General features: G+C 43.9%; 1 protein-coding gene across 2 annotated transcripts in view; it reads right to left on the bottom strand.

Moving 5' to 3' along the window:
- Positions 1-8,376: 8,376 nt before the first annotated feature.
- The window catches only part of wu:fb95e10 (nucleolar protein dao-5), a 40,228-nt gene continuing 33,061 nt past the window's right edge, over positions 8,377-15,543 (bottom strand). For both annotated transcript variants that reach the window (XM_044100432.1, XM_044100431.1), the window contains exons 4-5: positions 13,465-13,670; positions 8,377-13,232 (exon numbers count right to left, since the gene is read on the bottom strand). In XM_044100432.1, coding sequence (XP_043956367.1) covers positions 10,123-13,232; positions 13,465-13,670 — 3,316 coding nt within the window. In that variant the 3' untranslated portion in view covers positions 8,377-10,122. The remainder of the gene's footprint in view (positions 13,233-13,464; positions 13,671-15,543) is intronic.

Raw genomic sequence — 15,543 nt, 5'->3', positions numbered from 1 at the left:
AACAAGAAGGCGCTTGAGACACCTGAGGGGGTTCTTCTACAGGCGCCACCCTTTCATAGGAGCATAAAAGAGCACCAACTCTCAGATTTAAACAGCAAAGATCATTCTTTGCGCACAGACAGTCAATGATGTTAGATGATCTAGAGTAAGGGTCTTCAAGTCATGACCTTGACGGATGGTATCCTGCAACTCTTAGATGTGTCTCTGCTTCAACACACCTGACTAAAATAATTGGGTCCTCCATATGAACATGACTCCATATGGAGGAGGGAATTCATCCATTTGACTCAAGAGTGTTGGACCAGGGACACATCTGAAAGTAGCGGGACACCGGATGTTGAGGATCGGAGTTGAAGACTCCTGATCTAGAGCGAGGCAATTGTTTCTCAAGTAAATTCTGAACAAACAGTGCTAAAATAGGAAATAGAGCAAATAAAGCTAAATGTTGGTAAGCCGATGTAATACATCAGGGTAATTTATGCCGGTGTTTCTCCATTCCGGTCCTCAGGTACCATTGCCCTGCATATTTGAGGCGTGTTTCTGTTCCAGAACACCTGATTCAAATGATTACATGAGCTCCTCTGTATGCCATCCAGTGCTACAGCAAGTTTTAATCACCAGCCTGTTCAAGACGCCTTTGTGGCAGAAGGGAGGAACCTAAAACAGGCAGGTCAGTGGTCCTTTAGAACCTGAATTGAGAAGCACTGATCCGGGTATTGTCCTCATTATCTGTGCATTTTCTCACAAGTAGGAACACGAGCTTCTCTGAAGTTTTTCTTCAAAGCTTTAGAACTGTTTGCAGACGATCTGAAACGTAAAGACTGTCTTAAAGTCATCACACCTGGGCTGCCTCCAGCAGTGGACCACTGAGACCACAGCCTGTGGTTACTCTTCACCACCAGGGGGCTGTTCTGCTTTATTGAAGACTTTTTTTAGCCTTGGTCCCTTTGTGAATCTGCAAATGGTGTTTCCAGCCTCCCTCGGCTGAAGGCCTCACTTCAGGCTGGTAACACGCCTGTGGGGTTAAATCTCACTCACAGAGGAGTGAAGCTTTTAACCAATAAGCTTTTCCTTTGAGATTACAGACCGAGTCAATTGTGTTTTGTTTCTTTTGTTTTTATTCAAGCCTGTCTTTTAAAAGTTTAATAAACAAAGCCCAACCTCAAACAGTACATTTTAGGACTTGTTGGTCTACAATACAAGTCCATTTGTAATTTTGAAGTGTTTGAAAAAGAGTTTTGAGTCATCGGCATATAATTGAATTATTTGTATGTCTGACTTATGAGCTACAAAGCCGTGAAAGTAGACATCTGTAACATTTTGAACGTTTATAACTGAAAGGTTTCTCTCTTAAAAACTATTTTAAAAATTTATTCACTGTCTGTATCTATTCACCGTTTATCTTTGCAGTGTTGTTGGGCGGCTGATGCTTCCCTCCAGTGATCACTGGTTGAGAAGGAGGGTCCACTGTGGACAGGTCACCAGTCCATCACAGACCAAACTATTTTAAACAATATTAGCTAAATATACCGTAATCTGCACCTAAAAATGTTTTTCCTTCATTGGAATAATTGTCTTTACATCTTTGTAATATACTAAGAATCTGAGTATACAACAGTGTTCTGTTATTGACTCTAAGAGTCCCTTACACGGTTTCAGAAGGTGAGTAATAATTGAAATTAACATGAAAGTTTAAAAAAATGTCTCCAATTTGCATTTGTAAGAAAAACCTGCAAACTCTATAAACCTTTTTGAAAAATGAAATTATTCCTATAAACTCTTGTTTATAAAGTCAACATTTTGTCTAATGACTAGAATGACAACGATTCCTGGCCCTAGCAAACCCAGCTTTAGTTAGCTTTTTTATCACAATGAAAAAGTTTTTTTTGTTGTTGTTTTTTATACAATCATTCAAAAATACATACATATAACTGTTAGAGTCCAAAGTTTATACTCACCAGTTTGTTATGTTCCTGTATGCTGAGCCCTGAGATTGATGCAGAGTGTTGTTCGAGGCGTTCGTTTATCTGTTGTCTGGAGTGTCGTCAGTTTGACGCCGACCAGTGAGAGAGGAACGTTCGCATGCCCAGAGAAAATACTGACTTTTTCAGTTGAGCGCTTTTTATTTCCCAGTGTGGAAAGATTCTCCACGCGGCGAATAAAGGTGACTGAAAGGGAAAATTCATCTCTGTATTTATCTTGCCTTTCAAGGGTAGCTCTAACTATTATTTTTTTACTAATTTTATCAAAGTGTTTAGGAAGACGCTGTGAACTGCATCTCTCTTTCCTTTGTACTTGAACATTTAGCAGAAGGGGAGCATCAGACCTCCAGATTTCACAGTTTCTTTTCACCAAACTTCCATCACTGGAAACGTTCAGCTCAGAGACAAAGACAGTTTCAGAGTGTCTCCATGTCTCAGTCAAGCATCCAGAAGAGGATGCAGTGCCTTAAAATGCGGGCCTCACAGGTCCGGTCTGCAGTATTGATTAAGGGGATGGAAAGGCAGGAATTAGAGATTTGTATGCCAGGGAGTTTCAGAAGTGAACAAAGAGTAATTAATTACATTTGAGACGCTGCAGAGGTAAGGAGAACCCAATGTTCTGTTCCCATATGGGGAATTAAGACAAAGCCCATGACAATTGTCACACTGATGAGTAAATCACACCAGAGAGCTGCACAGAAACCACTGTGAATTGGTTCTATTGGCTCTTTTGAAAAGGTTTAGCCGTTAAAGCCCTTCTTAACGCACATTTTAAAACTTTCAATATGTAGAAATTGTGTTAGATTTAGAATCTGTGATCTGACATTTCAGAGTTTCATCCTTCGAAATCTTGTTCTTCCTAAACACTTAGAGTGAAGTGTTTAGATGAGTTATTTAAATGAATTACTTTGATGATCTAAAACTAATACGTTTGAGGTACTCCGGCAAATGACAACGTTGGTTTCGCGAATGAAAGTTTTATTTGGCTCGCAGAGCAAAGACGGCAATACGACCTCTGTGCCTCAGAATCCTGTTAGAGGAGGAATTGGGACCAACGCATAAACATGGAGAGCGGATTCGCCAAGTCCCACACGGCTATTTATTCATTATGAAACAGACTGAATGTTTGTGAACCACTGCGATGACAAAATGCCGTCGTTGAAAATCAGCTTTAAGACAGACAGGTAAGCACATTTTTCACATTTTGTGACATCACAACCATAAAGTTTATTTATTTTTTTATCTGGAACGTTGACACAGATCAACACAAAGCAGGAGCATAACCGTGAAGAACAGGAATACATGGTTTTCGATTAATCAATGAGGGAAATCACAAAAGAAGGCAAAGGAAAGCTCACACATTTAGTAAAGATATTTTTAAACATTACATTTATTGACGTATGGACGTAAAAGCTTTATTCCCACAGACTTACCTTTCTGTTGTTTACTTTTGAATTAGCGTGCCATACTAATACAAATTTGAAAAGTGTAGCATATATTTTGTCCCCAATTATGCACCGATATCCTTTGGAGATACTCCATTAATCAAAGACGCAGCCAAGAGGCCCATATTAACTCTGGAGGCACAACTGAGGTGGAAAGAATTTGTAAAAACTCCATAAACCTGGTGACCGAGAAGACTGCCATTCCTGAAAGAAAGTCATAAAGGAACTAGATAACCAAACTGATAAAGGTTAGCAGTAGTTCTACAGTTGAACATGAACGCGTACATTTGGAAAGCAGGTAAGACTGGAGATCATCTGCCAAGAAATGGAAGGAAATGTTTGGGTCAAATTAAAATCAGGGGAGTGAGAAGTAACCCTCGAGGAACTCCACACGTGAGAGGAAAAGCGTTCTCCTAGCTGAATTGAGAAACTCCCGAGATCTAGAACAAAACAAAGCTAATCCTTTTTTGTTTGAGTGTGGACAGGAAGGTCAGGTCACTCAAACGCACCACAGCGAACAACACAAATGTGAGAAAACGCATTAAATGAGACAGTCGACAGTTTGTCTAATTTTCACAGTGTAATTGAGTTTAGCTCTTCACCATGCAAATTATCCGCTGCACAAAGTGCGACTAACTCTCACAGAAACAGCAGCATGTAAACGGTCACATTTCATATTAACAGTAGCAATATAAGAGGTTCAACAGGCAAAAACAGTGAGAAGGAGCTTCAGGCACTGTGCTGTTCCTGAACAACATTGGGTGTATATTTGCATGCAACATAGCAGTGTTGTGGTAAAATAGGTAAAAACTTCTAATATCAAATGTAGCTGCATACAAGAGTAGGGAAATGCATACTTCTTTACACAATCTCATTTGTCGTGCACAATAATTGGAGTACAAATAGATTAGAAAACTAAGTCTTGCTTTTAATTTTATCTTTCAAATATGAATTTAATATCATTTATATAACTTTTTAACCTTATGAAAAGTGCATCGTACCCCCAGGCTGTTGAAAACTAACATAAAATCGGTTTGATGTGAAGTATCCTTGTGGTGTTGTGCTTCACACACGCGACCAGCAGGTGTCAGTGTTTCCTTACTTCTGATATTTCTAACTGAAATCACCTACTATGGGTAGACAAAGAGACAACAGGTGCTTTTACCCATTTTCAGTAATAACGCGTCATGCTTGGATTTACTGGCCTGTGTTTGTATAACTATCAAAGATATTTCTCATAAACTGCACCAATCACAATGAACCACATCAAAGGAAGATATTTGAATAGATATTTATATAGAAAATACGAATGAGGCGACTAAACTAAACCTGGTTTTAGTTCTTGTCGATAACATCAAACCAGCGTGGTGCCCGACCGGACCGGCTTCATAACATCCTCTTTCTCTGCGACCATGACATCATCTGTACCCTCCAAGACTCCCCGAATACTGACCGACCCAGGAAATGAGGCTACGATCCTGGAATGTGAGAGGGAAGAGGGCGAATGAATGTTCCCTCACCCTCCCCGCCGCCCCTTTACCCCTTTTCTCCGTCACCCTTGAAGTCTTTCCTCTGAGCAGAACAAGGAGCTCCTTTCTCCTGTTCGCTCCCTTCCCCAGCGTTCCTCCATGACTGACGGATCTCTTAAGGACCCGCTCGTCCGGTGAAGTCACTGTGGGTACTAGGAAGAAAAGTGTTGCAAGGGACAAAATAAAGATTTCCCCATTCCACCCCCTTGGATATCCTATTAGGAATTAAGAATAAAAAAAAAGTTCACAAATATATACATCTGTTAACGGTGCAAGCACTTATCTGCAAAAGGACGTTGGAAGACATAATAAACATTTGGCTTTAGTGCAACTTGTCATAGCTTAATCCCTCCTTCTCGAGGGTGACCAATACAGAGCCTTCCAAAGGTATTCACACACTTTGAACTTTTCCACTTTGCCTCATTATGCAAGTTTTTGATTGAATATATTTAAACGGCAAATTTATTTCAGCGATGAGTCCAAAGTAGTGCCTAAGTATGAAGTAGAAGGAAAATGAAAAATGTAAAAAAAATAAAAATAAATGAAGTGTAACTAACCTCTGCAGCTCAGTGAGATCGGATTGTGAACATCCAGGTGGAGCAATGGTCAAGTCTAACTGAAGATTCTCGGCTCTAAACTTTGACTGGGCCATTCTAACATATGAATGTGCGTTAGTATCGACTGTCCCAATGTAGCTGCCAACCCGTCTGGTCTTTTGCTGCCTCCAACGAGAATTGGCTCTCTTTATCTTAACTCATCTTCCCTTTAAGTCTGACGAGCTTCCGTTCCCCTGCTGAAGCCTCCCCCACATCATAACACGACGTGGGGAAGATTTTATATTAGGAGTGATGCAGTTTAAAAAGTGAAAGTTTGTTCTCAACTGGCCACAGTGCCTCCTTTCTTTCATGTTGGTTGTGTTGTCAACATGGCTTGTGGCAAATTGAACAGGAGACTCCTCATGGTTTACTTTTTGTCACTCTTCCGTTCTGAAAAAGTTCAAGGTGTATGAGTACGTTAGTAAGGGACTGTGTTTGGTTTTAGATTCTTATAATGATATACGAGAGACTACAATACAGGAATGTTTTAAAGTAGTTCCAGTGCCTTTCACAGTAAAACACCGGAGTGCCATTAAGTTCTTGTGTAAAGGTAACACGATGCAGAACAAAGACACGATGCATGTCTGTGCGGGTTACAGGGATCATACCAGTACAAAAGCATCAGAAATTCAAGTTTGAATGGTTGTGTGATTAGACAACACATTGAAATCAGATTTGGATTAAACAAAAAAAAAAATTTTCTCCAATGATGATGTATTGTGATAAACAGTAAAGTGATATTTTGGCGGTATTTTTTTGTGTAGTTAGAAAACAACAACAGTCAGAGATGATGAGCTGCATCAGTGCTGGGTCTCCACCTCCACCACGGTCCAGTCTCCAGCTGGGGAGCTGCCCCGGCTGTCTGGGGAGTAGCTGCTGACGGAGGTCACTGTAGCTGTAGGAGGGCTGAACTGTGGAGGAAGGTTGGGCCACATGCTGCTTTTCAGCGGGATTAGGGTTCCCCCGGTCCCTACGGGTAGGAGCAGGAGCGGGGGGCACCCTCCATCGCTGGCCAGCATCAGGGACTGGTTGATGAGCTGCTGGAATATGTCCACCTTTTTGTTCCATTCCAGGTCGTGCGGAGCCACCTGACACGGGGGCCTCTGGAAGCCCTGAGAGACGGCTTGGGAAGGCAGAAGCCTCCTCCGTCCCACCAGAACGTTCCTGTTCGGCTCCCCCCTGACCTCGTCCTCCTCGTCGCTGGTTTCCATGGCTTCGTAGATAGTGCAGAGGCCAGACGACGGGGACAGCATCACGCCGGTCGGGCTCCTCCTCAGCTGCTGCTGCTGCTGGATCTTCTTCTGCTGCATGCGGTACTGGTGCTCCAACTCCAGTTGCCACTGCAGAACCTGCCTGCGGTGGCGATGCTCCTGCTGCTGCTGCTGCAGCTGCAGCTGGAGCAGCTCTCGGCGCTGCTTCTCCAGCTGCTTCTGCTGCTCCAGCCTGAGCCGCTCCTCCTCCAGCCACTGCCTCTTCTGTCTCTCCTGCTCCTGACGGTGCTGCTCCATCCTCCTCAGCTGCTCTTCAATTATGTAGCTGCTCTCAGCGCTGGATTTGGGCTCTAAAGGAGGGGGTGCTATTCTGGAGAAATGCTCCGCTAGTGCCGGGTCGATGGGTCTCCTGTTACCCGGCACCAATGCCAAGTAGTGGCCGTTGGCTATTGGAGTACCAGGAGAGTGGTTCTGGTTGCGGTTGTCTTCCTGAGTGTGTGTTTGCCACTTGTAGTCTTCGTCCCCTTCAGAGGGCTTTGCGTCTCCTGTGAGACAGTGAGGATCACTTGAAGCATCCAGCAGAGATGCATGCATCAAACAGAACAGGTGGTGGTGGTGGAACAAGGGGGCCGAGGAGAAGTTGGACATGAGGGAAGAGGTATACATGTGAACAGAAATAGGAGTTTATAAAATTTAACTGGCTTAAAGATTCCACAAACTATACACAGGGTATAAAACAGATTGATGGCTTTTAAGATTTCAAAATACTGTACGAAAAACCCAAACCTCCCAGTTCAATGCGTCAACCATACACCTAATTCACCGTCTGAGGTCAAATCTATAGTGGATGCATTGAAGCGGGAACGAGCCAAATGTCATTAGAAGGTTGTAAGGTGACAAGCCAAAAAGTAGAAGGGTATGAATACATCTGTAAGGCAATCCCATCACTAGTACATTAGGTTCGGCTAAAGGGGATGTTTGCAGGAGAGTTAGGACAAGGTTCACGGTCTTAATGCGGTAGAGTGGGCAAGTCAGAGGAAATGTTTGTGCTTTAACACTTGAATATGTTCCACAGGCCTGAACACAGAGGATGTTGTCCTGTTTCCCAGTGTGCTGGATAGGAATAGCACTCAAACTGGTGTTATTCTGGAGTTAGGAGGAGTTACTACTGTATTTAAACAAAAACCTTTTAACGAGAGCGGTGTCATTCTTCAATTTTTGAGAGCTGAGGGCCCTAAATGGATCAACATTTACCTCTGGAGTTGTACACTTGATTGAACGCTAAGTATACAACGTAAACCTCTAGTGGCGTTGAAGTAGAACTAAATGTGACATTACAAGAAGTCGTTATTCCCTGGAATCACAGATAATCCACTGTGATTCCTCTTTATTACCTCTTGGATTTGGCCAAAATTCCATTTCAGATACACTATTGTATCATGTTGCATCGCTTCCTGTTTATCCGTTATTCCCAGATGAAGAACAGAGGATACCAGGGGGAGGGAATCTTGTTGCACAAACACCACTTTACAAACACACACGGCCACTGGAACACAAGGACACAAAGTTCAGGCATGCTGGATCCATCGGGAAAGTAAGAAACAGGAACAAAATGCCTTGCAATGATGTTTTAATGGAATTTTGAAAGATAACCTAGTGTCGAACCATTCAGTTCTGAACATGTCTACTGTTGAACTGTTTCAAACTTCAGGTATTACAGAGTGTTTTTTGTTAGTTAAACATGCAATATACTGTTGAAATAGTAAATCAAAAGCTTGGTATGAAAACGCTCGAGTATAAAGCTAAACTGTGGTAGCCATGTAGGGTTATGCAGGGTTTTATTAAATAATGCACTACTCGTTATCCTGTTAAGACACAAAATGAGGAGCTAACAAAAGGCCTGAAGAAAACCTGAAGCAGATACTGGAAGTGACTGCACCTTAACAACCTATGCAAATACAATGAGCATAGAACCTCTTGAAGCACACGTATACGACGCCACCAACTGCAATCTAACTAGGGCTGTCCCAAATACAGTTTTTGAGGCTTCAAACCTTTAATGTAAATGATCTGGAGTCAGTGGTGGTTCTTGATATGGAGCGATGTGGCTCTTCACCCAGGGCAGCACTACCAATCAGAAAAGCATGTACCAAGAGAGAGTTTTCTATTGCTTTGTGCGATGTCCAGGCAGTGGGTTATTTCAGAAATGGGTATCTGACGAATACTAATCTGGAACTAAATTAAGGATCATTTCACAATTTTCAAAAGAACATATAATTCCTTTAATTAGCTCTAGATAAAAATGATCAAATCTTAACTCGGTTATTCTGTTGATATAGTACAGATTAGAGCAACATTTCAGAACCTTTGATGCTGAGAATTGTCTCTCTCACCAGAGCGCATTAGTTGTGGTGGTGGAACTGATTATGATGCAGAGGAAGGGGCTCGCCAAGGGTACCATTCATCCAAGAACCGCCACTGCCTGGATGCACTATGAAAGCTTGAATTAGCAACTCACATCAACACTTGCAAGCATAAATAGCGTGATCTCAGCTTTAGTGGTATAATACACGAAGGAAAACATAGAATCCACGTATTTAAGTCCAAATTTGGACATCAGTAATGGCGGCAAAACAACAAAGCATTTGGGTCAGCCCTATCTCTAATCCTCCCACACCTACCTCATTACAACTGTAAAGGCAAAACCAGCAGTGTTAATACCTAACCTTTATTATTAATATAGCTAAAAGTCTTGGAACAAGAACAGAAAGTTTTCAAAAGGATTATGTGACTATCGCTACAGTGCAGAACACAAAGTGTGCACACAGGGTAGGGAGGACCAGGTTTAACAAAAACAAACAAAAAACAACAACAAAAAAACAAAACAAGTAAATACAAAAAAAAAAAAAATCATTGACATTTGTTCGGTAAAAACAGTAGGATAAATACACAATGAGTCCATATCTTTTTATCTGTGTTTTTTCTTTTACTCCTCTATCTCAGTTTACAGGCCCAGTCACAACGGACCAATCAGTCAATACCCCGCAAGGGGCAACAGAATATGCAGTGTTACTTAAAAAGAACATTCGACTAGAAAAGGTAGTAGCTATAGTACATTACAGAGTTTTAGCCATATGCTCAAAACATGGACCGGAACGGTAAGAAAGAGGGAGGCTTCATTTAAAAATCGCTACAGTCATTTTTTTCCGTCTCCTTCGATCAGTTTTCAAAAATTGTTTTCTACAATCTTGGTCTCCTTTTTTTCTGCTATGACGTCTAACCAGAGAAGAACAAATAACGTAGGGGGAAAACGGGTAGGGTTGCAGGAAAAAGGTGCATTCCAGGGATGATAGGGGGTCTTATACATTACCTTCCAGAAAACTATCAGTCTTATCACATATGGTGGAGAAGTACGGTGTCAGGTTGTCGGAGTCTCCAGATTCCTGGTCCACCACGTCATCGCTGCCCTCCAGTGGATTCGCCTTCTCCCGATGATCTGCAGCGTTTCCTCCGAGCAGGAAGTGGTGGTGCTCATCCAGAGCGGGAAAGTTGTCTCCCTGGTGACCCAAAGGGATCAGGTCCACGGGGTTGCCGAGAAGATCCTCAGCCAGGGCCGCAGCAGCAGGTGAAGGCAGGGTCAGCTCCTTGATGAGGGAGGGGTCCTTGGCCTCCTCCGGAAGCTGCTCCTCATTCTCAAGGGAGAAGATGCCAGGGCTCTTTCCGCAGCTTTCTGCCATTGAGTGGGCATTGGAGTTGGACGTTGTGCAGTCAAAGCCATAAGATGCCACAGAATTGGCTGACTGAGGAGTAGCTCCACCTCCATCCTCTTCACCCTCTCCAATAGCTGGATCTCCTGCCTCCTGATCCTCCTCCAGAGCTGGCAAGCTACTGGTGGGAGGAGGGCTTTCCATTGCAGCCCTTTCATCCATCGTCATCGGAGCCTCTGGGTCATTAATCTGTATCTCCCCCTCCGTGTCACTGGCCTCATCACCAGAGCTAGATGGGGAGGAAGGGACTGATGCAGGAGCTGTTGGGGGTCCTGTTCCTAGCACTTCATCGGCAGGAAGAGTCTCGGCCTCTTCCTCCTCTCCATCACCTTTCTCCAAGTGAATGCCTAGATCCTGGTCCACGTCGGGCTGAAGTGACGCCGGTACTGGGGTCTGCTGTTTTTCAGAGCGGGACTCTACTCCAGAGCTGCTGTCGTAGTCACGGAGGTCCTCAGGAGTGCTAGTCTCGCTGCCACTGTGAGCGGGCGGGGAGGTCCCAGTCGGTGTGTCGGCCTGGGACTTGCCTACAGCCGGAGCAGTGAATAGGTCATCATGGTGCTGGGGAATGTGCTCTGTCTGCAGGGGGAATGACGGGGCGCTACTGTCAACACACGCCTGTGCGGGAGACTGGGTTGGCGTCTCGGATTCAGCTGCATCGTGGTCCGACATGGGGCTATGGGCGGACACAGCAAGGTGGGACACTGGTTGAGTCCAGGTATCTGAGAAAGGGTTTGTCTGACCCCAGGAGGATGCAGGGGCAGCACTAGACAACAGACCAGAGTGGGTCAAGTTATCCAAGTGCTCTTCCTCGTTAAAGTCATCATCAACATTTCCGCCACTCTCCGTCACGCCTTCGCTGTGCATTTCCACGTCTTCGTCCTCCTCCTCGTCTTGCTTGGGCTCCTGAAACACTTTGTAATGCTCCTCAGCTTGCTCAGAGCTCAAGTCCATATCGTCCACCCGCTCATCGTCCTCATCCTCCTCTTCTTCATTGGCAAGAGTTTCTACATTGGGAGAACCCATGAGATTACCGTCTCCTTCAGAGCCCCTGAGGCTGGAGTCGATCAAGGCGTCTGAGCTCTGGGTGCCCTCTAAGATAGCGGTGTGCTGAGTGCTGCTGAGGTCAGACACCCCCTGCTGCCGGCTGCTGGCGCAGCTGCTCATGTCCTCAGAGTCCATCCCAGACAGCAGGTCATCCCCATGCCAAGCTCCAAATGCTGACGACCGTGCCAGGAACTCATCCGAATGTTGAGAGGTACTCATGTCAGTGACCAAGGATGAAAGTTGGTGGCCTGGTCTCCTCTCTTCCTCATATTCCTCCTCATCATCGTCATCCTCATTGATCTCCTCATCAGCCTTTTCCACCGCCTCCTCCTTTTCATGAGAAGATACAAGGTCCTTGTGAATAAAATCACCCGAAGGCAAAACACCAAAATTGTGAGGTTGTCCAACAGCAGAAAGAGACCCTGGAGTTGTGGAGGTAGAGAGAAACAGGGCTTCCCCATCTACTTCCTCCTCATTGTCATCTTCCTCATCATCTTGTACCCCTTGAATTTCGTATTCTTTTACATTGTCCTTCTCTGCTTGGAATGTCATCACATTAAGCAACGTCTGGGGTGCCAGACCAGCAGGAGACTGGTTCCTGTTCCAGGAATCAGACGGAGCATCAAAGTCCAAAAGAGAGGAGGCATTCTGTGATTCTCTAACAGGTGAGGCAGGGACTGGCGGGGAGCAAGGCGGAGACATGACAGTTGTTCCTAAGGAGGAAACCAAACTGTTGTCTTTGAATTCATAAGCGATCATCTGAGGTGACATCCGGACACCGGTGGCTGCTTCACTTCCTTGCTCAGGAGTTTGCTCTTGAAGTTCAGGTGTTGGTTCCCGGACAGGTTCAGGTGTTGGTTCCCGGACAGGTTCGGGTGTTGGTTCCCGCAAAGGTTCAGGTGTTGGTTCCCGCAAAGGTTCGGGCGTTGGTTCCCGCAAAGGTTCGGGCGTTGGTTCCCGCAAAGGTTCGGGCGTTGGTTCCCGCAAAGGTTCAGGTGTTGGTTCCCGCAAAGGTTCAGGTGTTGGTTCTCGCACAGGCTCTGGTGTTGGTTGTCGCATCTGAATGGGCTCGGGTGTTGGTTCCCGTTGCTGAACGGGTTCTGGTGTTGGTTTCCGCACAGGCTCAGGACTCAGTTCCCGCATGCGCACAGGCTCTGGAGATGGTTCCCGTACAGGCTCTGGTCTTTTCTCATCCTCTGCTTTAATAGTGGGCTCAGATGACTCCAAATCATCTTCTGCAGGAGGCTGAGACTCCTCTGGGATGCCAAAGACAGAGGCAGCAGTAGCAATGGTTGCAGCAGCGGCAACTACTGCAGCAATTTCTTTTCCTCGCTCAATCATTGTTGCAACTTTAGGACCACGTTTGACAGGAGTAGGAGTGGTGCTTCCCACAGTCTTCTTGGGACTGGGGACCTTATTTGTAATGGTTTTGGTACTTGGGGTCTTGGAGACATCCTTGGAAGGTGTGGACTTACTCTCTTGTGGCTTGGAGCGGTTTGGTGTCTTTGTTTCAACAGCTTTATTTGTGGGAGGCTTTTTGGAGGAAACATCTGATTTTGTCTTGGGAGCCTCGGGTTTAGCAGGCTTCTTTGCAGGAGGGCGAGCAAGAGGGGATTCTGCAGATTTTTTGGCTGCTGGAGGGGATGGTTTGGTAACATCTGGAAAAGACAACACGAGTAGGAATTAGACAATGAGTAGGGTGAAAGGAATATTTTGATCAGAACCACAAGATGTTATACTTGGGTTTTCTATTTTGATACAACACTATATGGTTAAAGTCTACTCTCTGTAATTCATTTATTATATATTATGTCTTTTATGTTAGAGCAAAATAATTAATAAATTTAATGTTTACAAATGTGTTAAATAGCCAAAATTGTTTTCTGTGACCTTTTTTCACAGGGGTTGCATTTCTTGACTGTGATGCAGGAGGTTTGCCACCAGAGGGGGTAGTGGTGGTTGATTTGGGAGTAGCAGTCTTGGCAGAGGTGGGGGCAGGTTTAGGAGTGGCAGGTTTGGATGTAGCTGTGGAGTTCTTGGGTGTGCTGGCTAACTGAGATGATCCGGTAGCCGGTCGAGATGAAGCTGCTGTGGCCCTGAGGAAACACAAAGAAGACCATTTAACACCTCTGCATGAAAATCATAGTTATTACCACTTTGTTTCACTGATTTCATTTCCTTTTAGATCTTGACTTGTTGAACAACCCAGTCCTTCCTCTAAATGTCTAAAATACTGTGAACAGTTTGGTTCCACAACTTCCCATATCTTTGACCTCGTTTCAACTATCTTGGTAATTCACCAGTACAATTTTTTATGTTGAAGTCAATCTATGCTTGCAATACAATAAAATTCATTTAAAGAAAAATAATTTAATCTTGATTTTTACTTCCATTAGTCATCTCCTATGCAAACGGATTTTTACTAAATAGAAGAAAGGCTACTAAAGTTTGATAAATCATTTGAAGGAAAATGAAACTGCAAATCAGGAGGGCCTCCATCTAAATGTAATCTGCTATTAAAGCACTGATTTAGAGCCCAGTAAGTCCAAGCTGACTCTTCTTGAGCCCCATTACACACTCTCATGAGAGACAGAGAAAAGCTATATGGAAGATGAATCACAACAGACCCTAGAGATGCATCCTAACCCCACAGCAATTCTGTTCTTCTGCTCAGTCGGCACTCCTCCCTCCCTGCCCACAAGGGGAATTGGGGCACCATGTATCAGCCACCCGGCTCCAGCCGTCCTGGCCTAGAAACTGGCTTGTATGTCGCTTCTGAGCAAAGTAACCTACATCTAGCAGTCCTGACAAGGCTGTGGTGTTCCATCTCCTGGGTCCACACTGCACTTACTGCCTGTTTCTAAATAAAGAAGTAAGTTAGCGCTGGCAGAAAGAGAACAGGCGACAGGAGGAAGGTAGAGAGAAAATGGCTGGGACTACGTTAATTTTTAATACTTAACGGAGAACAAAAATAACCTTTTGAAGCCCTCCCAGTTAGACACGAACACTATTCTAAAAGCAGAGCTATTGGGTTCTCTTCACATCCAGGCAAAAGCAATGAAATGCATCTAAAACCAACCAAACAGGTGGCATGAGGCAGCTAATGCTTAAGTTCAAGCAAGATTTTTGCTAATGATCAACATAAGTAAGTATTAGTAGATTAGTAGTAGACTAGAGGCAGCATCTTTCTAATATTTTAGTACTGAAAAATTTAGTACTCAGTCTTAGTACTGAATACCAAATTAAAAGGACTACTTTTTCTAGCATACAGTTTAGCCCAAAGATCGACTTTCACTTACAAGTGCACTGATTGAAGTTTTCTGGCCAATAACCAATCTTCAAAAAGCCTGACCTGCCGATTCCAATTTTGATCAACACAGATTTTTTTTTTGTCTGAAAAGTCTCTGAACACAGTCAGTCCTCTGTCATGGCAGAGCAAAAGGAGACAGTGATTTTTATACAAGATCGGTGGATAAAATTGGTTTCAATTGCCGACCTCCCAGAATTAAGGAAATTGGTTTCGATATATCAGTACACCCAATTTCACTTCACTGTCCCCTAATGTCATCGCTTACTGACCAAGATCAGAAAGCTCAGTGAGAGAGTGAAGGGGACACCAATGAGCTAAAAGATAAGAATTAGAGTAAAATGTGGGTTAATCACAATATTACAATTGTTCATGTTTTCCTCAATGGCTTGATTCATTCACAATATTCATTCACTGTTCATCACACTGAACGCAATTCAGGATGTGAACCTGTAAGTGGTTGCAGAAGACCACTTACAGGTGGCCTTCTGTAAGTGGACCACCATGTTGCATATTTATTTTTTAAACATGCGACTAGAGCTAAATGGTTTTCATCATTTTTTCGAGTAGTAATATGAAGGTCTCTTTGTTCTATGAAAAGCCCAATCAAAGTCCAGACAGAGGATCTGTATTCAGCTTCAGTTATTTTTCAAAGAATGAAC

Source organism: Gambusia affinis, linkage group LG19 (assembly GCF_019740435.1).
Source record: "Gambusia affinis linkage group LG19, SWU_Gaff_1.0, whole genome shotgun sequence".
NCBI classification, from domain to species: domain Eukaryota; kingdom Metazoa; phylum Chordata; class Actinopteri; order Cyprinodontiformes; family Poeciliidae; genus Gambusia; species Gambusia affinis.
Note: the sequence above shows the minus strand (reverse complement) of the source record. Positions and strands in the feature narration are given on the sequence as shown.